This window comes from Medicago truncatula, chromosome 8 (assembly GCF_003473485.1).
Source record: "Medicago truncatula cultivar Jemalong A17 chromosome 8, MtrunA17r5.0-ANR, whole genome shotgun sequence".
Lineage (NCBI taxonomy): Eukaryota > Viridiplantae > Streptophyta > Magnoliopsida > Fabales > Fabaceae > Medicago > Medicago truncatula.
In genome coordinates, this window is record NC_053049.1 from 42,244,003 (window position 1) to 42,269,764 (window position 25,762).

The 25,762-nt window shown below is 32.6% G+C and overlaps 1 protein-coding gene and 1 pseudogene across 2 annotated transcripts; both read right to left on the reverse strand.

Annotated features, from left to right (window-relative positions):
* Positions 1–339: 339 nt before the first annotated feature.
* Positions 340–5,023, reverse strand: LOC11435549 (protein CELLULOSE SYNTHASE INTERACTIVE 1-like; annotated as a pseudogene).
* Positions 5,024–14,436: 9,413 nt separating this feature from the next.
* LOC11435550 (protein CELLULOSE SYNTHASE INTERACTIVE 1) lies at positions 14,437–24,329 on the reverse strand. 2 transcript variants are annotated; one of them, XM_024772054.2, is made up of 8 exons: positions 24,132–24,329; positions 23,726–23,880; positions 22,867–22,940; positions 19,385–22,448; positions 15,941–18,485; positions 15,327–15,781; positions 15,070–15,186; positions 14,437–14,963 (listed from the first exon to the last, which is right to left on the reverse strand). In XM_024772054.2, the coding sequence occupies exons 3-8, from the start codon at positions 22,875–22,877 to the stop codon at positions 14,790–14,792; spliced, it is 6,366 nt and encodes a 2,121-aa protein (XP_024627822.1). In that variant the 5' UTR covers positions 22,878–22,940; positions 23,726–23,880; positions 24,132–24,329; the 3' UTR covers positions 14,437–14,789. The 2 variants fall into 2 exon arrangements, with proteins under 2 accessions (XP_024627822.1, XP_024627821.1); XM_024772053.2 differs by having other exon boundaries at positions 24,030–24,329.
* Positions 24,330–25,762: the final 1,433 nt, after the last annotated feature.

Sequence of the window (25,762 nt, forward strand, 5' to 3'; positions counted from 1 at the left end):
AAAAATATTCTATTTTAAACTATAGACTAATAAAAAAAATTATATCGAGTCTAACACAATATTATAAAATCAGTTTTTTTATACTCATCTCTCACACTAGAGATGAAATAATCACTATTTTAAGTTGATAAGTTTTAACCGTTGCTTCATAATAAAGACATTTTTAAGAAAAATTAGCTAATGTGGTTCAAACATTTTTTTAATTTAGAAATTTAGATATAAAGAAGTGAACGAAGGAGTAAATTTTCTCAATATTTGAATGTCACACGTAGTTTTCGTAACAATGCTTTTTGTCAAAACTGTTAACAATATAAGAAAAATGTAACATAAATGATGAAATCAAGAAAGGACCAATATAAAAAGATAGTCAAACTTAAATGACGGTATGCTTAATTTTATTGAGTAAGCATAGCTTGGTTTGTTAGACCACTTAAGTTCAACTTCTAGATTTCTTGGTTGTCCACTTTTACTTGTAGGCAAAAGTGTGTGCTCATCAGCTACCTCTCCCACCATTACCACTCGATCAATTTCGATTGTTACTTTCCCAAATTTTCTCTGTCAACAAATCACAACATATATATGGTTTAAGTGCAAGTGTAAAAACAAGATCGTTGAAGTTAAAATTAGTTTTACCTTTCCCACTTTAAGCTTGTTTTTGCAATAAATATGAAGCTTCTGTTCTACTGGAGCACTCTCAAAGGACCATGTATGTAAACCTCTCATCCCATTCTGGATTAGGACCAGTTGAGACAACCTGATCAGCATGAGTATAAAACATAATGTTACTTGGTTTAAACATATTTAATAATCTGCATCATTAGACTCAAGTGTCTAATTAATTAATCAATTATGAATTGACATAATCAATCTATAAGTGATTTAATTAGATGATTTAAACATTTTAGGTTGTCGGATAGATAAATGTGAAAACATAAATAAACAAAAAAATTACCTTGGTTCGCCTCGAGTGTAATCTTACCTTGATTTCCAACACACTGTCTCATATTGTTACCACGCTTGACGATCATCACCAATATAAATTCCGCCTTCTCAAAAAATAGAACCGGACCAAATTGGATTAAGTTCTGCAGTAAAGGAATAGCATATGCAGCTGCATTTGACTGATCTCTTGAGACTTCAACAGGGCATGCTGACCAACCTTGTATGAGCAGAAAAAGTGCATCCATCCAGGACAGCTTCTTGACATGCCACTGAATCTGCATTTAAGGATTCTACCAGATGTGGAATATGCTTAGCGTTGCTTGTTCGGTTGTTCTCAGCCGTGGGATGTTGCTAAATAGAGATATTCTTCATTCACAGTTCCACTAGCACGTAAATCTTTTTCAACATTGTCTACAAGAACACAAAAAACTTTGTTAGACCATGTGAAAAAAATACAAGCATATTAATTTAAAACTTTTTTCTAATATGTGTTGAAACAAAGGAAGAAGAAAGAATAAACTTTTAAGACATTTATCTAAGTAATCCAATATATGTCGTACGTACGTATTCGACAATGAGACACGCCCGCCTACCCCGTCTATGCTTAATTTCAATTTGAATATTTTGATATTATATTAGAAGGGACATATCCAGAAAATTTAAGGTGTGGTGACTAAGTCACATATACAAAGAGAAATGATATTTGTACAACTTTTGGATAATCCTCTCGTGCTCTTATTGTGTTTTTACTTTCTCTATTTCTCTCCATTGTTTTTCACCAATAAAAAAATAAGAAGAAAGTTGTTAAGAAATGGTGTACAAATACTATCATTACTCTATACAAATAACACTTTTTGAAACAAAAATATTGAGATCAATATATACATTTTATTTGTTACGTATACATTTAGAGGTGATAAAACGGGTCTGATATATCGTGCCAGCTCGTTTAACACGTCATTTTAGACAGAAAATGTTGAAGTTTTAAGCTCATCCCCTATAGTTGGTCTACCCCATATAGCCCACTGAAAAGGCAGGTCGTAGTAGGGTGGGTTGTAAGCTTATTAAAAACTATATATATTTTTTTAATTTATATTGTACTAAATAAATAATAAGTGACTCAATTTTTAAACTTTTCTCCTAAAAACAATTGGACAATTGTTGTTTTTCTCTTGTATTTGTTGGATTAATTATTTAATTAATCAACTATAGATTGACAATAATCAATTATTATAAATTAATGTTATAATTTATAATATGGTCTATTGTATTAAGCACTCATTAGTTGATATGATTGGGATATTCTTTTTAAATGAACCATGATGGGTTGGACCATTTATCCAAGCCCAATGAGAGGTCCCTGCCCCCTCAGCCGTTTAGCTATTTAAACCTCATCCCATCATACGGTTAAACTATTCTGAACATTCCGGTGCTAGACGGAATGACGGTAGTCATCCCTCTCATCCTTCTGACAGCTATCCTTCATGAATGAATCACAATCTCTTATTCATTCTCTAAGGTACACAATCTCTTATTCCTTCTTGTTGTTGTCCTGATATGCTATAATTTGTATCTAATGATCCATGGCTAAACACTAAAATCTTTTATTAATTGGTATCAAAGCCAAATAGATACAACGTATAAACCCTAATTATTTTACAATTGACTACCCTATTGTTAAGTCGATATATATTCACGTAACCAATTTGGTTTATTGCGAAGAAAGCTTCAACAAAAATTGTACCAAATCAATGTTATTTTTAGGAGAATTCATGTGTGTTGCCGCAACATTATTATATCCCAAAATTTCTTATCTCTTCAATTGAAATTCTTGTTTTATTTTGAAAATTGATTACTATGAAATTTAACCATGAATTAATGATTTGTGAAATCATGATCTTTGTTTGGTAATCAAGACCCACATATTATGTTGACCAATAATTCAAACCGAAAAGTTATATATGTTTTAATCAAACAAATATTGGTTTAAATTGTTTTGGGTTTCATCTTGAATCTTTGCCGTGATGAACTCTCTTGAAAATCGTTGCATTGCGTCATCCGTAATTCTGAGAAGCAACTGACGTCGATCCGGGTCACGTTGCGGGTTATTTTGACCCAATTATTATCTGGAAATATACGAAAGGAATGCTTATGCACAAACTACTTATGAAAGTTATACTTTAGCGAGTTTAACATGTCTCTATACTCTGGAATTCAGAGCTTAATCAGATGGTATAAAAAAAATGGCACGTATCAAGTCCAAATATTCCAAAATTTATTATTTTTTATGTCAATTAAATATTAGTTATTATTCTGATCAATGTGGCATAAATTTTGGAATTACTTTGACAACTACAAATATTTTATTTATTTATTATTATTATTTGGGGAACAAATTGTTTTCTATAAAATGTTTATTTTCATGAAGATTCCTTACACTTTATGACATTTATGAAAAATCTCAATCTTCTATAATTGAGATTGATGTGTCAATTAAGAATTTTTCATCCCCAATTAACTAATAAATATTATATTATTTTGAGATAAAAATATAATTCTTTATACATCCAAAATATTCTTAAGAAGATTTGATTTATTTTGTACCCATAAAAATTGGGATTTAAATTACTTCATGAAATCTCTTAATGTTTGATGCAAATTAATATGAGAATCATAAACTTTTTTAAATCATATACTCTCAATATTTGAGTCTAAAATATCTGATGTGAGAATACTTTTTATAATAATAGCACTTGTATAAAATATTCTTTTAAAGTGCTATATGATTGTGAAAATTCTTAGACTCGGACTTATATTATTGCATCAAATATTCTTTATTAATATATATTTTGAGATTTGTTGATTTTCTTGAAATTATTTGTCCTGTCAAGATTAACTTGACTATTATACTGTATATATATATTCTTGATTTATGGGTTTCAAAATTTTGTCAAATCTTGAATTGTTTACCTCATTGAAGTGATAATAATTTCTTTAAAATTATACATATATTCTCAATATTTGAGCCTAAACTGTTTTGAAAATCCTCTCTTATATTAGTAACACTAACTATCTAATCAATTAAAATGTTGTGATTGTGAATTTATAGAAGGCTCAATTTTATTAATTTTAATGCCAAATATAATAAATTTAAATTTTATGATTTTCAATATTCTTGGCATTATAAATATTCTAATATAATCTATTCTTTAATTCATATTTTCTTTGCATAAAGATCCAAAGTTTACTACTTGATCATTCTTTTGGCGACATATTTAAACTTAGACACTTGTCTTTGATTCTTGTCACAAATTGATTTAAAGGTTCCTAATAATATTTTGTTTTCAAAAATGCGTATAGTGAGTTGTATATTATATATGTCATATGTATTAGTTGAATCTAAAATTGGCATATTTATCTTTAATATACATTATGTTTTCTACTATAATCTAGACCCATAATTTATTACTCTAAATTTTGTGACAAACACCATTAACTATCTAATTATGTGTCTTGTCGCAATTAAATGTTTGGATCACAATAATATTAAACTATATATTTTATATATAGTGAATAATGCATTGTTGCATTTTTTTAATGCTAAAATTCTAATTATGAATTAAAATTTGTACGCCTCTTTGTTGTTTATCCGTGAACTATTATCAAAGCAACTTATTAAGAATTGAAGCAATTTTTTAAAATATTTATCATCCTTACATCTGAATTCTTATATAAATCATATTGATTTATAATTAGAGTCTCACATATGTTTATTTATAATTGCTTATTCTCTATTGATGAATATTTTGAGATGACTATATTATAAGATATTCTCGTTAAGTCATCAAAAATCATTGGTTCTAAGTATAAGGATGAATGTCACACTCTACGAAGTAAGTTGTTATTTAATTATTTTATCCTCTTGTGACTTATTGCTTATTATTGCACATATGAAGAAATTTAATTCTTCTTCTCTTTTGTTGTGCAATTATGATATCCTATGTAGAAGTGAAATCCATTTTCCAGAATATTCTAAACAGAACTCTGTTGTTAAATACTTTTTCTTACTGTAGTACTCCATGTTGTATTTATATTCTTTATAAGTGGGAGTATTTAAAAAATTTATTCTAAGATTTCTATTATGGATAAAATAACTCTTGTTATTATACTATTTCATATAAATAAATTCTAAAGTCATATCTATGATATGCTAATTTAAAATATTGTTAAGCATGTATTTCTATTATTTGTATTGAATATGACTGAAATTGAGTAAATTAAGTACAATTGTTTATGCATGATATTATTTTATCATATTCTCCTAAGCATAAACATTATTGATTTGTATAATTGTAATCTCACCTATCGTGGATACAATTATGCAAAGTTTTTCTAAATAGTTAGCATTATATTGGTGACAGTCATACCCTATCGGTGTGTTGTTATTAATATAATTGATATTATTCAATGTACCTTAATTTTTATACATATGTCAAATATAATTAGAGTACGATATCAATATTTAATTTTTTTTTGAGACATAAGAATTGTACATTGTGATGATATAGTTCTTACTTATTATCCTTAAGATCTCGAATGAGATTACAATAAGTGAGTTACTCTATTAAAAGACATGTAGCAAACTATATAAATGTTGCAATTCAATATTATTCTAATTTTTTGAATTAAATTTATATTTAAATGTTATTTTATATATATATATATATATATATATATATATATATATATATATATATATATTGATTTGCTATTATCCCTTTGTTATGTGAGTGACGGACATACACTATCGGTGTGACGTTACTTAACATATCATTATGTGATGGAGAAATAGTTGAATATTTTATTTAAAATATCTTTCAAACTTTTTAATTCAACTATCATATTCTATTCTCTATCAAGTGGGAGAATCTTTGCTATGTATTATGTAATACCCTATCGGTATGACATTACTCAACATAATCATCTTTTTATGGGTAAGAAAAATACCTTATTAGTTTAACTATTATTCTCATCAATTGGAGAACATATAATTCTTCAACAAGCGAGGAAAATTCTACATGTCAATTAACTATATTTTATAAACAAATATATTATTTGTTTCATAACTCTAGATATAAAATTATTGTAGAGATTTATATTGAGGATATTAATTATAGTCTTTTCTCATAAATTATTATATACTTCCATATCCTTTTATATTATTGTAAACTTATTTTGTTAAAGCAATATGTCATAATCCTAAAATTCTTAACAACTTTGTTGAGAAAAAAATTTATTCCATTATTCTAAATAATTATAAATGGTATATTTGAGATATTTAATATTACTATATTTTGACATATTTTATATTATTGCTATTCTTTAATAAATGGAAGCTTATGACTATTTTCTCTTATATCCTCAATAATAATAAAATATAAGTCTTATGTATTTCCGCTGCGTGTAACCTAATCTTTTGTCAAATGTGTGTAATTATAATTGTAGCATTTGAGTTTTGAGTGAGTCACTAAAATTGTGAATATAGTCTCACATCCTATTTTATAATACTAGATACTTATCTCACTCATATGATGATAAACCTTTTACATAATCATCATACTCTGTCATATTAAGGTTACTATATTTATAAAATTCTTTGAAATTAAATTTTATTTGTGAAAAGGAGATCTTGTGTTATAAAATTCTTAAATAAAAATTTACATTTTCCTTAATTCTAAATGCAGAATATGTGGTTAACTACGAAACCCAATTCTTTATAATATCTGCCATTGATAAAATATGTATTTATGTGGGTTTCATACTATCCTTGAGTTACCACTTGTGTTAATAATTCTGCTATACTCATGTGCAAAATATATGGTTGAGTTCATGAAACTCTATTAGTTAAAATTATGCAGTAGGAGTCAATTGTTAGACTTAGACCTAGTATGTGAAGAACACCGTTGTTTCTAAATTTCACCAAACCGCTGCTTCCCCTTCAAAACTCAGTAATCTGATAGCCAAAAACCACACCATCGTTTCCCCTTTTCCTCAAATCCAACCGCTATTAATCACGATGTAGATCCAAATGGCGGTGGTGCGATGAGGTGCGGCCTCCGCATCACCTCACCTCCGGCGTCCCTCATCCTATCCGGTAATTCGTCGTCTCAGATCAACTGTTAACACTGTTCTGGTTCGGGCTTGCATTGGTGGGTGGCAGCGGCGTCGCTGGTGAATTTGGAAGGTTTTAGCAACATAAATCGTGATGGATTTTCATAGTTTGTTCCTGATGGTTTTTTTTTTTTTGGAGATGGTTTGCTATTCATGGTGACCTTCGGGGAGGTTTTTGTAGGTGGTTGTAGTGGTGGTGGATGCGAACTCGGATATGAACCATATCCGGATCTGGTTCTGCGTTGTTTTATGAATTGGCAACCAAGGGAGATGTTTCGGTTGGTGATGTTAGAATGGTAGTGTTATTAGTGTGCTACTGTTTTTTGTGAAGTTTTGAATGGAGGTGATGCAGGGAGTGGTGCTTCTGTTTTGGATGATGTGACAGTGGTGGTGATGCAGTCTGTGTTTGGTGATCTCAGATCTAAGGTCATGGTTTATTGAGTTGATGGTTATTTTGGTGGTTGTTGGTGATGAGTATCACAAGTGGTGGTTGGTGTTGAGTTGGGAGGCGAAGTTTATTGTCTCTTTCTTGTGTGGTGGTGAGTTCGGGGGGTGTGGCGATGATGATGATGAGGAGCTTGTACGTTTTGTTGGGGTTTTGTGATTGTCTTCCTTGTGGGTGCTGAGTTTGCGGTTGTTGGAAAAACACATGTTGTCTGGTGTTTTTGTGTGGTGGTTGTTTCCTTCCGATCCAGATCTATATGGAGGAGGTGATGGTGGTGTGAAGTGGTGATGTAGGCCACATTTTTGGTGGTGTGAGGAAGGGCCGGTTGGTCTTCAATTGTCGGGTTCGATCAGAACCTTCTCACCCGGTTCGGGTACTCTGTTATTTGGTGGTTTGTCGACGTGGATCGATGGTGGTGCTGCTGTGAAGGTGGATTTTGTTGTTGCGTTGGTTGTTGTTGTTGCTGCAAAGGTGGATTCGTGGTGGTTGTTGTTGTTTCAATCGTTATAGTTACCGGTTGTTTTTCAAAGGTTGTTTGGTTGTTGTGTTGGTTCTTGACGTTGCTGTTTGAGGGTGGTATAGCTTGTGACGTTGGTTGAGATTTTTTTTTATGTATGTTTGGGGAAGGGTTTTAGTACAACTTTTTGTTTTCTTTGTATGTTACTTTACAACTCCTAGTCTAGCATTCCTTGTGCTGGTTAGAATTCACTGTGATTTTAATAAATTTCATTTTAGCTTCTTAAAAAAAAAAAAAACTTGCAGTAGTAATCAAGTATCCCACTGTTGAATATTACATTATTATAATATTTTTATATCAGTGATCACTAATGAGAATCCCACTTACTCTTGTTTATATATATGTGGGACAGTGGGAGTGTGTACACAACACTATGTATTATGAGCTCTAATGAGAAATCCTACTCTTGTTTATACATATGTGAGATCAAGAGAAATAAGTACACAATATTATTCTCATCGTTGCCATATACTCTTGTGCACACTATAAAATATGGCATAGCCTAAGAGACTTTAAACTTTAGTCTCATTCTATTATACTGAGATATATATTAAAATTCTTTTAATATCTCAATAAGCATCATAATTGAATGCTTAAGTCAATTTTGTTGGAATCTGCACAATAACCTCTCAGCATGCAAATATATATTGTGCTTATCTTTTACCATCATTCCACATTTTATGAGGTTATAAATAATAAGTACAATGTATAATATCAATACTCCTATCGAGTATGATATTGTGTTCTTGTAGTACTTATAATTTGAGATAATCATAAATGTTCATTCATTATTAACATTTTAGTGGCCACATTAATCCACATCCTTTTTCTTTAAACTTAGTGTCTATGTTAATCCATTTTGGAGATTCTTGAATTTCCTATTTCTTTATGGATTTTCACAGTCACATTTTTCCTAAAATGTGGATTAATTGAATGTCGTAGAACATTTATCGATTTAGACTAAATGTAATTACTCTCTCTTTATAGGCTATCCCTATAAGTAATTACTATTCTTATACCTTTGTGGATATATGACTTTTATAGAATTGAAAACTCATTGGCAGAACCACTAACCACGGACTTATATAAATGAGTATTGTAACTCATAATGATTTGATTAAGTTTATGATATTTTGGGTTAGTGAGAGTTTGTTATAGCATTTTTTAAAATGCTTGGGCCATTCTTTATTAACACATTCTTTTAATTCAAGTGTGTCACTATAAATTCATCATTTGTTAGAAAAGAGAGTCTTTGACCTGTATGATTTGTTTTCCCTGCCCTCAGTCGTTTAGCTATTTAAACGTCACCCCATCAGACGGTTAAACTATTATGAACATTCTTCTGAACATTCCGGTGCTAGACGGAATGAGGGTAGTCATTCATCTCATCCTTCTGACAGCTATCCTTCATGAATGAATCACAATCTCTTATTCCTTCTCTAAGGTACACAATCTCTTATTCCTTCTTGTTGTTGTCTTGATATGCTATAATTTGTATCTAATGATCCATGGCTAAACACTAAAATCTTTTATCAGTATTAGATTGGCAATAAATTGAGTATGAGAAAATAAAAATGACTTTTTATAATGGTAGCATATTTTCTTTAATAACATTGGTCTAAAAAAAGAATTTTAAAAAAAAAATTGTTAGACAGGGTCAACCCATCATCAATCCGTTAGTTCGCCTCTTGTCAGATGTATGTTTAAGCAACCATCTCAAGTTGGCCCTATCCGTTTTTAACGGACTAATAGCACGGGCTAAGTCTATGCATGACGGGCTGACCCACGTTGCCATTGTATTATTCACCTAGTTTTGGTGGTATGGCTTTTTAATATATTCATTATTGATTTTTGGATCGATCTTTAAAGGAAGAAATTTTGCCAACTATCGCACTTTGTTGAAAGGGGCTGTACACATCAATGACATCATCATTGCGATTGTAAGTTAAAATTTTTACCTAATAATATATATATATATATATGCATACAGATTAAAAAGTAAAATCATATTTAGTGGGAGCAATGATCAATATAAGTCCGTCCTAGTATATGGCATAAATAAGAATTCTTCTTACGTACAATAACATATAAGAATTTGATGAAAAAGTACTAGACGACTCATTTTTATGTATGCGATAACCTCAAACCCTAAAATAGTAGAGATGAATAGTAGAGATGAGAATTTGATATTTTGTAAATGTTTGATATATATAATAATCTTAAAATTATACTATTTTTGGATATTCCATTTTCTTCATTAATGTGTCGTTAAAATTTAGAATCTTTTCATATAATCAGTCCCAAATTTTTGCTTCATTTTAAGGAAAATGCTATACCGATGGCACAAGTTAAGTGATTAAATTATGGCACATATTTGCGAATCTACTAAGTATATGTTTGGTTTGGTGGCGGTGAGAATTGATTTTGATAGAATTAAGTTTGAGAAAATTGATTTTAGTTAAAGTGAGTTTGATGTAAATTGATTTATGTTTGGAAATATTTACTTAAAAATGATTCTTATGAGTTGATGTGGTTTGGATACTTTAAATCAAAATTGATTTTGAACGTGTAATGACCAAAGTATCCCTTTAATTGTATTTTTTTAGAACACCCTTTTAATTTTATTTAAAACTAAATATTTCATTTTAGAAAATTATTTCGACATATCGTAAATGAATTTTTATTGCTTCAAATATTCTTTTTGAAATAATATTAATTTATAAGAGTTATAATTCCCCTAAAAAAAAGAGTTATAATTAATATATATATTTTCATCAATTTAATGATTAATAATATAAGAACCAAAGGGTGTAAAAAAACACAATAGTATAATTTTATCCATTGTAAAAGAAAATGTATAATTTATAATATAACTGGTAGCACAGTGCAATATATAGTAGGGACTAGGGATGGTTACATAATAAAGAAATAAAAAAACATGTTCCCTTATAAACAAGGGCATAATTGACAAACAAGATAGAAAATAATTGTTTAATAAGGAGAATCGATTTAGTTGATTCCAAAAGCTACAAATATGAGCTTCAGGCAAAATCAAGTTTAGCCTCTATAATCAATTAATCTTTTTGGAAGCCAAACATATTTTTTAAGATCAAATTACGTTGAAATGTTGTAAACGTGAGTATTTAAAAATCTACCGGGCAACCAACCAGACACTAATAAAAAGAACTCACGTCTTTCAAAAAATAAACTAAAAAGAATTCATGTAACATAATTATACTTTTTCTTAATCCTCTTTATGTACATAGTTTTAAATGTTAATAATTTTTTTTTGAAGGAATCATTTTTATAGAGGAATAGTTTTTAAGTTTTTGTTCACATAGATTCCATCCTTGTTTAAGCTCTAAACGGAGTTCTCACATTGATTCACATTTTTTGTAAAATTAATTGGCTCATAGTTAATTGAGCCATTAAATATAGTTTAGTTTATGATATTAAAATTAATTATTTTGAAAAGAATTTAATACATCATTAAATTGTTCATATTTTATAACTATTTCTTTTCTTTTTTTTTGGTCAAGATATAACTATTTCTTTTATTACTTTATTCAAGTAATTCAATTGACACTTCTTTATGTCATTGTGACTTTAACTCAAGGCCGTTCCGGTAAAGTCGGAGGCCATGTTCAAATATTAAAAATGGCCTCTATGAAAAAACAAATTTTTTTAAGCAATAGTAATCATTTATTTAAGGTGTAAATAACATAAAAAATAGTCATTCTTATTAAGTAAATGTAAGTTTGTAGGGAAAAAAAAAAAAGCAATAGTAATCATCTAACACTAATATCGGGAAAAAAAAAAAAAAGTAGTAAATTAGTACTGCATGATTAAACTTGAAACAATAGAAAAAATACTAATATTTAACAGATTTAATTTGCGTTGTTAATGGAAATAGATGATAAAAAATTTAAGATATACAGTAGCTTTATACAATCATAGATAACTCTGGAGTACATATTAAATTGTAATGGTCTATTAATTATGTATGTAATTGAAACTTTTATATTTGGTTCAAATTCACACAAATGTTTGGGATTGAACCTCATAATCAAGGACTCAAGTGTATTTTAATTTACCACTAAACTATTACAAGATGTCTATTAAATTTTATATTATATATACCTAACACTTAGTGCTATATTAAAAAAAAATTGAGGCTCCTAAGATTACGAGGCCCGGCACCGTAGCTCACCTTGCACATGCCAAGGGTCGGGCCTGCTTTAACTCAATTGGTAGTGACAATATTAATTTAGTTCAAATACTTTCACATCTAATTGTTTCATATGTTGAAATTCTTTTTTTGTAATGTCGTTTGAATATTTTAAATTTTTTTACTATCATTTTAATATATATTTAATTTTTTTCCTATATTTTTGCATATTATGATGATGATAATATTTGACAATTGAAAAGTTAGATAGAAATTTACCGCTCAATTTTATCACTCAAATTTTTAGGGGAAAATGACTTTTATCAAATATTAATAAAATAAAATGAAATAGAGATTTAACAGTTAGTTTGATCGCAAAAACACATATCATCTCATGTCACTCATTAATTTGAGCGTCGGAGCACATGCAAGTACACTACCTCCACTCGTCCGGAGAAGAAGGCAACATGCGAATGAGAAGAAGTCAACAACCAACATAAATGTCCTACTTAGAGGTCATTCAACGTCATCAACTCAATAATCTTAGGTTGACAAGATCATATTATAAGATTACCACAAGAATATTTAGCACGCATTACATTGATCTAGAGTTTATCTAGACAGACAGGTAATCAAATTTAGCTTAAAACTTTTGGCAAAACGTGAAAAATCCAAATAATTCAAATGTTCTTTTTATCAAGATTCATGTAAGAAATTAGGTTTGATTAATTAAAGGTATGATTGTACTTTTGACTGTTAATTGTGCGATTTTGGAACTTCACTTTTGTTAGTTCACATTTTATCTTATAACCAAATTTAAAACGCCAAAATATTTAAACCATAATCAAGAATATTCGCTCTCATGTATACGAGCTGGTTTTTTTGTTTTTTTTTTTATTTTAAAAAAAAGTAATGACGAGTATGAGAATTAAATCATTTCAACAAAAAAAAAAAATCCGAGCAAATTAGAAGAGGAAGACATATGAGGTTTTTTTTTTTTTGTTACAATAAGAGGGTTAAAATCACTAAAAAAAAGTAGACATCAAAATTGCACAATCACGATATTTAGGGAATAAGAAATACATTACGTCTTGATTAAAATTTGTATCACCCCCACCATATACATTATTCATAAATTTTACACAGAAAATAAATTTGCAGGTCAAAGTATTACTATATATATGCTTAGATTGACGGCGATTTCAACTGAATAACAATGGGCCACCATATTTTGAGAAAATCCACTTCAAAATTTCAATAAAATTATGGTGTAATTCTCTTAAGCGCAATCAATCTAGTTGAAACATGATCCAACACTATACGGTTCAGATATTTGAGCAATTCAACTGTTATTTCGACTCAAACAGTTTAAAGTCGTTGAACTGTGATCAAAGTTATCGTCGGTTGAATATCTTTTCTATTTCAATATAACATCCTTGATTTTTATTTTACTTTTCATTCTTTCTTCTTCTTCTGTACTATGTAAGAAAGAGAAAAATCTTAGCACATCATCTTTGGCGAAGTAGGAATGAATTATGCAAGCAGACATCACTTTGTAACGTACATGTGCAAACGGATCCTAAATCATAAGTCATCACATTGCAGAGGGCAATCAAGTTGGTTCAGTGGCTAATTTTCTAAAGAGAGAACAATATTGTAAACCGCTTAACCATGACTCGTCATTTTGTCTTTTAGAAATATGTCGCTTAATATAAGCCTTATTTTAAATTATTAGAGATATTTTCTTTTTGGTACAAAAATAAGAGATATTTATTATTTTTGAAAATATACTCTTAAATAATACTACTAAACATTTTGGAATATTAGAAGTTAGACTTAAATATAATCACAGACAAGTGGATGTAGTATTTTAGAAACATTTATGCACAAAATGAACACATTCAATATATTATCTACTCTTCTTAACATAGGTGCATGCAACGTTGAACAAAATTAGGTAAGATATTATGCAATGCAATATTCGTGAAATTCCCTATAGGGCGATCTCTTGTAGTTGTTAGAAACTTAGGACCATTTTCCCTTTACCACGTACTGTATAATGCATTTTTTTTACTGTTTTGAACTATAGACCAAAAAATAACTACAAATATTTGAATAATATTCAAATACTTAGGACCATTCTTGTAGTTCATTTCATGTTTAATATTTGAATACTATCAAAAAATATATATATTCATCAAATTATTATGATATGTAAACACACGTCAATCTTTATATCTATGTTATTATACATCAAAGTTGTACTTGTACAGTTCCAAACAAAAGCATAGAACAGACTCGCTACACTACTTTGAATTGAACACACTCAAAGAATCATACAAGAAACACAAAAGCAAGCATGATCTTCGTACCCCCTAGTGTTGATCCTAGGAAATGAAGGATCAAGTTACAAAAGAATATAATGACAAAAGAAAAATATTCTGTCTTGAACTATAGACCAAAAAATAAAATAAACAACAGCTATGTACACGTGATTTCTCTGGAAAAAAACAAAAAATCCAAAAAAATCCTTCACAGCTTGTCCTCTATTGCTGAACTGTATCAGTTGTTGTATCACTTACTTTGTTAGACCATTGAAATTCAATTTCTAGATTCCTTGGGGGTCCACTTTTACTTGCAGGCAAAAGAGTGTACTCACCAGCTACAGCTCCTAGCATTACCACTCGATCAATTTGGATTGTTACTTTTCCGAATTTACTCTGAACAAATCACAACACAAGGGGTTAAGTGGAAGTGTAAAAACAAGATAGGTGAAGTTGAATATATACTATATAATGCAATAAATTAGTTTTCAATTACACCTACCTTTCCCACTTTGCTCTTGTTTTTGCAAGAAATATGAAGCTTCTGGCCTTTTGGAGGACTCTCAAAGGACCATGTAAAGCTCTCCTCCCACTCCGGGTTAGGACCAGTTGAGACCACCTGATCACCACATCATCATCAGTATCAGTAATTTAGTAATATTCAAATGCCAGGGACGATTGTGTATTAATAAAAAAGATAAAATGTTCCATCACAAAAAACGAAAATAGATATATGTCAAAACAGATTAAAAAAAAAACCTTTGTTAGCTTCGGCGGGGAGTTGCCAAGTGTAATCTTGCAGTAAACACTCGGGATTCCAACAGACTGTCTCATATTGTTACCACGCTTGACGATCACCACCAATGTACCTGGCAAACACTGCAATAAAAATTCCGCCTTCTCCTGAAATCGAGGTGGGCCAGACTGGATTAAGTACTGCAGAAAAGGAATAGCATCTGCAGCTGCAATTGACTGAGCTCTTGAGACTTCAGCAGGGCATGCTGACCAAGCTTGTCTGAGAAGAAAAAGTGCTTCCAATGCAGCTTCCTGACAAGCCTCTGAACCTGTCTTTAAGGCTGTTACCAGATGGGGAATGCTAAGTGTTGCCGGTTCGGTTGCTCTCAGTCGTGGAAAGTTGCTGAATAGAGAATTTAATGCTTTCAGATATTCCTCGTTCACGGTTCCACTCGCCCATAAATCTTTTTCAATAGTGGCTACAAGAACACAAAATTTTCTTAGACCATGTTTAAACACATCAAAATCTGAAGATACAAATGTTAATGTATTAGAATATTTTGATATTATATAGAGTGCCGTATATATTCGCATAAATAACTTTCTTGTATTCTAACAATAAGCAAGGTAAAACTCACCAGTGATTGCTCTGACTGTTTCGCTAGAAGCATACTCTTGAATAGTATTATTTGAGAACAGAAGTTTAATAAACATTGCAGCCTGAACAGAAGTTTCAGGATTACTTGAACCTATCAAATCCAATACAACCTGAACACCACTGGCCTCTGCAACCGCTCTTCTATTTGGTCGACTGTACATTACAAGATTTTGCAAAGCACATATGGCTACGACTTTCATTTCTTCAGTTGGTTGGTCTTCAAGCACATTCACTAAAGCACGACAGGCAGAAACTGCATCACCAGATCGAGCAAGAGCCTCGTTCTGGAACAAATCCCCAAGAGCCAAAGTTGCCAATAACCTTGCGTGCTGTGCTTGGGTTTGTGGGTCCAAGAGATACTGTGATAACGGTAAGATGGCTGATTTAGTGACTTTCGTTTCTCTGATCTTTACGTTGTTAAGCAGTACTTCTAAGAGTCGTGCAGCGGTTTCCTCACACTGATGAGATCTTAGGAGCTCCAAGAGAGCCTCTATTGCACCACTTTCAGCCATAGCTTCTGCACTAGTTCCATCGTCACTTTCCAAAACCAGAAGTGCATTTAATGCACCGATAACTGTGCTCTCCGAGCCAGATCGAAGCAACCTTACCAACACAGCAACAGGCACTTCTAAGTAGAATTCAGAGCTAAATTGCAAAATACTTGACAGAACAGACGCAGCAGATTCCCATAAAGCATGAGGAAGGGAAGGATCAGCTTGCAATATCACTCTGGAAATCTCAACAACACCGCCCTCTTTGGCAATTTCGTTCGGCCATGTTAGTGCAATACTAACTAGGGCCTTTAAAGCTCTCTGCTGCAGTAAAGGTATGCCAGAACCAAGAATTCTTATAAGCGGGGCAATTACTTTCGGTGTCACTGGATCCTTCTGAAGGTGTTCTTCTAGGAGCAGATGCGAAAGAAGCTCAGCAGCCAACTGTTGCACAACCGATATCGGTGAATCAAGCAAAGGGATAAGTGGTTCAATAACTTTGTGAGGAGTCAATGAATAGTCAGCACGACACTGTGGATGTTCTAGGATATTAACCAAAACCTGCATTGCACTGTGCTGTCCGTCGGGCACAAAATCGTGTCGTGCCAATAACAAAAACAAGGGTTCAACAACTTTAGCAGCCCTTGGTCCTTTAGCTATGGTAGCATTATTGGTTAATATACGCAGCAGTTCCGCAAAAGCTGCGAGCAAATAATCAGGTGCTTCCTGTAAGATGTCGAGTATACTTTCAATGACTCCAGCTTTTACCATTTCCATTTTACAAGCAGGTCTGTCTTTTCCTAACTTGACCAGAGCTCTGGAAATGGCCTCGTGAAGTACATAGTTTCTACCAGACAGTAGACTAACAAGAGGAATGACTGCCCCATGTGCAGCAACCAATTCAGCCAGTTGCTCATCGTCAACAAGTCTATCCAATGCCCGGACTACTGAATGATGAGCAGGACTGAACTCGGTTGCAAGGAGAGAGACTAGTGGTTCAACGCATCGTGCAGCAGCAGCTGTGGACCGAATCCTTGTATTTCCAAAAAGAGCGCAACATAATTCAGCAGCGTCCCCTTTGAGGTCCATTGAACAATTTGACGAAAGGATCCTATAAAGAACATCCACTGCATTCATCTCAACATCTGCAACAGCAAGTGCTCTTGATGGGTTTTCACTCAGTAACCCAACCAATGCAGCAATTGCAGCATGCTGCTCCCTTTCTGAACCAGTGTTAAGAATTTCTACCAAGGGTTGAACAGCTTGTCGAGCAATGTCAGCGTTTCTAATGTGGTCCGCCGAAAATAAACTTTCCAATGCTTTTGCAGCACTGTACCTTGCACCTCTTCCTCCTAAGCGTAGGACAGCTACAAGTTGATTAACAGCACCAAATGCAGAGTCGTGTTTTCGTATATCAGCACTACTAAACAGAATTCCCAGCAGATCTGTAGCTGCTTCTTCGGTTGCATCTTGTGGACCAAGGGAAAGATACTTTGTAAGAGCTTCTAAAGCCCCAGATTCTACCATTACAGTCTTATTTGGCGGGCAATCTCTACCAAGCTGAGTCAAAAGCCCAAGAGCTAAAAATGGTGCACCTGGGCGATCAGGAATTGGTTTGAGAAGATCAACTAGGGCAGGTATTGCCTTCCGAGAAGTGGCACCAACTCTTATATCATCAACTCTAAACAACTTCTCTAGAGCTACTTGATCAGGATAACGCACCAACGAAAATTCCTCTGATAATTCCAGAAGTTCCTGGATATCAGTATCAGCACAACCAAGCAAAGAGATAAGTCCACTTGCTGCTCCAGAATTTGTCACAGACAGAAGTGTTCCCCTGCTACCATTGCAAACAAGGCTGGCTATTGATTGTGCAGCAAAATATTTGTTTGCCGATTCCTCTGACTTCAATAAATTGGCTAGTGCTGGCACAGACTTTATGGTTGAATGTGCCCGTATGATATCTCTATCTTGAAATAATATTGCCAACAATAAGGCACAAATCCACATGCTGTTATCTTCTTTGTAGTCAATCTGCATGTTCACCATAAAGAAGCAAACAGACTTTATATACAAAAATAGCATGACATTAATATAGTAATCTGTTATCTTACTATTTCAATCATTAAGAGGGTGCATGCATGTTTGACTTTTAAAGTTAAGGATGCATTTATGTGTAAATAAGTGAATATTTACTAGGAAAAATCACAATTCACCTCTCTGAAATAAAAAAGTATTAAAAAGAATGTCAAAACATATTTTTACAAGAAATATAGGTTCGAGAATTGATTACGATACAAGTAAAGAAAGTTTTATCATCGTGTTTCGTAAAAAGGTAACCTATTAACAAGTTTTGCAAACTTTAACTTCAAAATCATTCATTTTTTGTTTAAAATTTCCAACAAAAAAAAAATTGTTACTCATGTTAAAAAATACAAGTATATACTACATAAATTAAACATTAATAATACTTTAACTATTTTCTTACTTCACAGTCTCCCTCACTATTTTAAATTACTTTTCGTTATCTCATCCTTTTCACTCATTTGATTCTTTTGGTTTTCTACTGTTTACAACAACAAAAAAATGTACCATCTTTTACTCTATATATATCCCCAACTTATATGTTTCAGAAGATAAATAACAAATTCACCTTGGTAAATGCTATGCAATTGAATTGAGAAAATGATCAAATGTGATGTTTTAATCGAGGGGATTCAATTTAGATTGCAGAGATTCTGAAACTTGGTATGTGTAAGTAGTACTCGTAATTAAAAACTCTGTACTAAAGCTTATTTTAGACAAAAATGTGAGTGGAGGGGAGTTGGAAAGGTTAAAGCATAATTTTCTCTGTAAAGTAATGACTAAGATCAGAATCAAATTGACTGTTTATTTCTTTCTTCTCGATAGATAGGTAAAAGGCACTTGAATACCTGAGAATATTGTGAGTAACAGTTGGAGATCCGGTCGGCGAGAACATCAATTGCTCCAGCCTTCATTATTGCTATTTTATTTTTTTCATCATGACAAGCAAGAATAGACAGTAACCATATAGCTAAATCAACACCACGTATAATAGAAGTTCCAGTTTTCGATTCATGGTTGTTGGCCTCTTCTTTTGTATGCCTGCATATGCTGATGGATTCCTTGTCATTATCATCATCACCGTGATTACCCAAAGAAGGCTGTGCAGAAATAAGAATATCAACTAGAGACTGAGTAAGGTTAGCAGACAAGTTTGATATATTGAGATCCTCCACCAATCTCTGAGGATTTTCTTTTGCAGCACAAATAAGAAGCGCAACTCCACCAATTTTGACCTTTACATTTGTGGAACTAATTATCCTCTTTGCTATTGAAGATATACATTCAGAGGCAGAAGCAACAGTGTCTCCTAAAACGACGGGCTGGTCTTCACATAATCGAGATAAAATCTCGATTATTTTATCTTGCAATGTCGGTGTTGAATTGGCAATGCACAGGACTATTGGTCTTATGCTTTCAGGGAATTCAGCCAAAACTGCACATGCTGGTTTAATATTTGCACCGGTCTCTTCTGGCCTAGACAGAATGGCAAGTGCTTCTAGAGCCTCTGATGTGTCAACAGATCCACTGGCGGAAGAATCCAAAAAAGAAATTAATGCAAGAACAGTGCCGGCACGATTCACACAATCGATAACAGCATTATTAACTTTCTGAGAATGTAAGAGGCGAGCGATTGCTGCTGCAGCATGAGTTTTTCCAGAAATTGTGCCTTCATGTAATACTCTGGTAGCAGGCAAGATAACTTCTTCTGCAACAACTTTCTTTGCTATTTCAATATCCAAAATAAGATTTGCTACAGCACCTATAGCCCTCTCTGCTACTTCAAAAACTGAAGAGTTAGCTAGTGCAACTAGGGGGGTTAATGTATCTTTAGCAACAGCTGCTACATCCTTGTTCTCATTGATGGAAAGAAATATTGCAGCCAGGCAGTTTGAGGACTCCATTAGGATATTTTCAGATTCAAAATCAAGCAATTTCATGGATGAACAAAGAGCTTTGACAGCAATGCTACTTCCACGCAAATCTTTCCTAGCTTCAAAAATTTCGGCCAGAGCTGATGCAGATTTTGCCTGAGTTTCTTCCTTTGTTGCGCTCAATAACATTATCATGGTGTCAAATGCATCACCAGAAGCACTACCTTCACGTAAAATGTCACTAAGAGGAGCAACACAAAGCATACTTCTCAAAGCATCCAAAACATATACCTTAGAATCAGGAAGGTCACTTGTCAATAAGGCTGTAAGCTGACTGATAGTGGTAGTATCAGATTTATGAATTAAATGATTTATGGTCTTTGCTGCAATATCCTTCCCGTTAGGACTTCCATTCTTCAATAGCCATAACAATGCAGGAACAGCATCTGCACTTTCAACACAAGCACGTATATCTTCACTATGATTGCACAAATTCTTAAGGATTCTTGCCGAATCTTCCTTTGCTTTTGCAGATCCTGTCTCCAAAATTTGAACAAGTGGGGGTATACCACCAGCAGCAGTAATTGCCCATTTACTTTCATCGTTTTCATTAGATAAAAGGCAAAGCAATGCAACTGCACATTCTTGCTGCTGTTCTGATGAAAGACCAAGAAGAGATATCAACAGCTGAACTCCTTCACGACCCTGAAGTGCACGCCATAGGCTTCCTTCATTTTTGCATAGTGACAAAAGAGCTTTTATAAGCTCATCTTGCACTTCGTCAGCAGCCATCGTTATCAGACCAACAAGCAAATGTTTTCCATCGGAATTTGCCAGTTTAGTTGAGAGTATGGGATTGCCGTACAAACTAGCTAAAGCTTCAATGGTCCGTTCTTGCACAAGGAAGGGTAAGCGAGGTTTGAATTGTTTGAGTAATGTCTGTTCAACCACCAAAGGATCTGATGGTTTGGTAGATTCTGCCTTGTTATCATATATCATAAGAGCTGATGCTATAGCCCCTAAAGTGTCAGCAGTTTGGGTAGGGGAAGAGCATGATTCAAGGCTTTGACCAAGGCTAGATATGACATAAGACAAACCACCAGAGATGTTTGCTAAAGCACACATAGCATTCTCTTGCAATGCTTGAGCACACTCACCCTGCATGTATTCTTTAGAAGGAGCTATGGTAGCATTGATCAAAGCAGGAATGCCATTAGAACTGGCTATCTCCCGTCTCGCCTCTTTGCACTGAGCAGATAGAGATTTAAGAGCACCAGCTGCTTCAGCTCTAACGAGGTCATCATTACCGGGGCCTAATAGTTTCAAGAGTTGTTTAGTCACCTCTGCGTTCAACACTTTCGAACAAACAGATGCATCCTCCATCATTACAGAAGCAAGCAAAAAGCAAACATTGGCTAAAGTGCTAGGCTGCCCTGTTGCCAATAACTTCACTAATATGTCCACTCCTCCGGCTTGAATTGTTGCATTCCAGAATCCCTCTGCATTGCTGGAGAGATTTTTCAATGTTCCCGTCAATAAACTTTCAACTACGTTTCCGGTTTTCAGGCCAGTTCGCAACTGCTGCCAAAGCACTGGTACTACTCCTTCGGTCGAAAATATTTTTGAGCCAACATGGTCTCTCGCGCCACCTTGAGAGACAGCATATATAGTCTTTGCAGCAGCAATTTGGCCTTCAGTAGAATTTGACTTCAGCAGACCAAGCAATGGAGGAATACATCCACCAAGCAAGACTTTCACCCTCAGTTCATTTTCTTTACAAAGTGAACCCAAAACAGTTGCTGCCTGGATCTTCACATTCAACGAACCTGACCGAAGAAGGGAAACAAGTACTGGAACTGCCTGAGAGTGAGATCCAACAGCACTAAATGCATTTTCACGCGAATCTATAAGATCCAATAACTGCCTTAAGGAATACTCTTTCTCGTGCACAGAAGACGAGCTCTGGCGCAGCTGCTCAATGCATTGAGCAACACTAGCTAATGTCCCATCTGGATCCTCCATGCTGCTACTACGATCTCTGCAAGTGCAACCATTTAAGAACATAAGATGCCGAAATTTTGTGAACACAAATTTGACTATCGATTGTTCATAAATTGAAGCATTAAATTCAGATGATTCTTAATTCAGATATATAATATTGTCAGAACCAAAACAACCTTATCTTCTATTATATAACATTCTTTAATAAAAAATGTTCTATTTTTTATAATAACACTAATACAAGAGGTACCCCACATCCACATGTGTTAGACACTCATCTTACTTGCCAGCAAGCAGTAGAATAAACACTAATGCATAAAATGTATACTCTTAAAGAAATAACATTTTTTATTCTAGACGCATTGCATGTAATTCATCACTGATTTTATAAGTTTGTAAATTACTGGTGTATGAAAAAAAAAAAAAAAAGGGTATATTTGTAACTTGTAACCAACCTCAATCCCATCTTCAGAACAGAATGAGGAGTTGGGGGCTCTGAATCTTGAGCCTTCCCATCACCATTCCTTTCCTGTAAACAAAATAATGAAGGTGCGGAATGTTAAATGGCATGTCTACATATTTTTGAATGCATCTACTCCAATTTTTAAAATATATAAACTGATCATCCTAAAAGCATTTGTTGTTTTTTCTTTTTCTTTGTCCTGCTCATAAAGATAGTGAGGGGTGGAAAACTAAAGTAATGTGTTCCATAAGAAAGAGAAGATAAAACGGGAGATCAAGTTCTAACGGTCATAGGTAAACCAACGTATATCACAACTTGATTATTACATTCCTAATCAAGAAAATTAAACATTTTCTAGTTTTCCCTACACCCCCCAAGTTGCATTACTGATATAATAATGCCTGCTATTCTATAATAATAAATGTTTTCCCCTGCATGAGTTGCTCAGTTGATAATGTCAGAGATCCTACAATAAATATTTCTGGTCATTTCCATAACTATACTTCTCTCAATCTGCAAAACTGTCATGTATATGTTTCTAAGGAACAATTTAAAATAAGTAGCAGAAAAGTGGGGACTATATTACTGAATTAAATCTAAAAATTTTTTTGAAACTTTCTAACACTGTCTAACATCTAGTACAAAAGGAAATAAATCTGAATTAAACAGAAAATATCAAACTGATAATAAGATCCATAAATTGCATACAAAATCAAAATGGTTACACTGACCATAATTCTTTTAAAGTTGTGAACTTTATAAAACCCAAATCAAGTAGGATTAGATTGAAATGATGTGTCATGGAGAAATAAAGTAAAAAAAAAAAAAAATTGATGTATGAAGGTACTGACCAGATCAGTGGAAGCATGGCTGCTGCCATTATTGGCAGCATGCCTCCAAGATAGTGTAGTAGCCAGCTTTGGATTGTTCACTTCACTCTTTGAGTCCAAATTGATGAGACCCTTCTTCAGATCTACACTGAAGAGACACTCTTCAAATGCTCCTCCTAGTTTAAAACATGAAAAAGAAAAATGTAAATAAAAAATCTGAAACTGGAAATGAAATCATCAATGCAAAAACATAATAATTGAATCCAAAGTAGCTCAGATCAACACTGACAGTGTAAGATGATAATGTAAAAAGTGAAATGCAAACCTTGAATGAATGAAAATGCATGTAATTGTGTGAATTGGAATTGGTAGAAGAAGATAAGAAGAAAGAGAGAGAGGAAGAAAGAAGAGAGAAATATAGTTGTACCTTATTATTATAAATAATAATAAAATGGGTTATTGCTTTATTTAACTTTGTTGCTAATTTGATTGTGTCTTACGTTACTATATTTTGATTTTCATGTTTATAGTATGAAAGTTTTGACGGTGTGAGTGATTGGATGGGATCGGTTCACCGACAAGTGCCAAGTTGAAGCTCACTCACTCACAGGTTGGCGTCGGCTTCACATTCACTCTTCTACTCACTCAACAGTCAACATAACTGTAAAACAATGTCTTGTGTTTCTTACCTTTTTTGTATTATGAATAAAGATCAAGATAAATTTCTACACAAAATAAAATAGATTAAGATTAATTAAAGATTATAACATTTTATAAAATTAGTTTTTATATTGAATAAGATATGTATGCCTTGAGTGAGAGATACGATGACTTTTCCGTCTTAAAGGCAGTGGATATAGGTCCCGTTTGGATAAACAGCTTATATAGATGTTTATAGCATTAGGACTTATAACATTAGAGCTTACATCATAAGCTCTTATACTTGATAAACTATTTATGTTTGGCTATGTATACAAAAAAGTACTTACATAAATTGAAGTGTTTGGATGTGACATTACATAAGCAGTTATCGAAATTTTAAATATTTTTAATTTAACAAAAAAATCAAAGAATCAAACCACAATATCAAGATCTTTTTTGATAAAATTAAGACTTAATTGCACTTTTGGACCCCTATCTTTCCAAAAGTTGCGGTTATGGACCCCTAACTAATTTAAATACAAAACAGTCCCCTATGTTTTGATTCTTTGGCAATTTTGAACCCCCAGTCCATTGTTGACTCGGTCAACGCTGACGTGGCACCCTAAGTGAGGTGCCACGTGTCAATTTTATTATTATTTTTTTTGTCTTGGGGGTCTAAAACTGCCAAAGAATCAAAACATAGGGGGCTGTTTTGTATTTAAATTAATTAGGGGTCCATAACCGCAACTTTTGGAAAGATAGGGGTCCAAAAGTGCAATTAAGTCTAAAATTAATCAAGATGTAAAAAACAATATTATAATATATTAATTATAATTATATATATATAGTATAATCAATATTCGTCCTTAAAAAAATATCAATATTCATATAAGATAAAATTAACACTACATAAGTATATAGTTACGTAACAAAAAAATATTCATATATGAAAAAAATATTAAAATTCAGTTTCATTTTGTTACGTAACAAAAAAATAATAAAAAAATTTCTTCAAAAAAAATAAAAAGTCTTAGTTACGTGTGTTAATTTAGTAAGATAAGTATATAGCAACTTTGTTACTCATGCACTGCCAAAGATAACTAACGTTCTAATTAAAATATATGTTTTGAAAAATGGTTCCAGCGAGAATCGAAGGAGGTTACATAAATTCATAAGCTTCTTGTTAAGCCGGAGGATAAGCTGAAAATTTAGGCTTATTAAAATATGGCATAAGCAGCTTATGAAACTATGATAAACTAGTTTTATTTATTTACCCAAACACCTTTAAAAAGACTTATGGGAATAGATAAGCCCACATAAACTCAAAATAGGCCAATCCAAACAGGGCCATAGTAAGCTATAATAGACTTGAGAATGATGTATATATAATTAATTTAAGGATCTCGTTAACGAGTA

Excerpts from the sequence above, each read along its gene's own strand:
- LOC11435550 (XM_024772054.2), bottom strand. Across the intron at positions 18,486-19,384 it reads GTTACTCACAATATTCTCAG|ATTGACTACAAAGAAGATAA; the intron begins GTATTCAAGTGC and ends GTGAACATGCAG. Across the intron at positions 15,187-15,326 it reads CCCCGCCGAAGCTAACAAAG|GTGGTCTCAACTGGTCCTAA; the intron begins GTTTTTTTTTTA and ends TGTGGTGATCAG.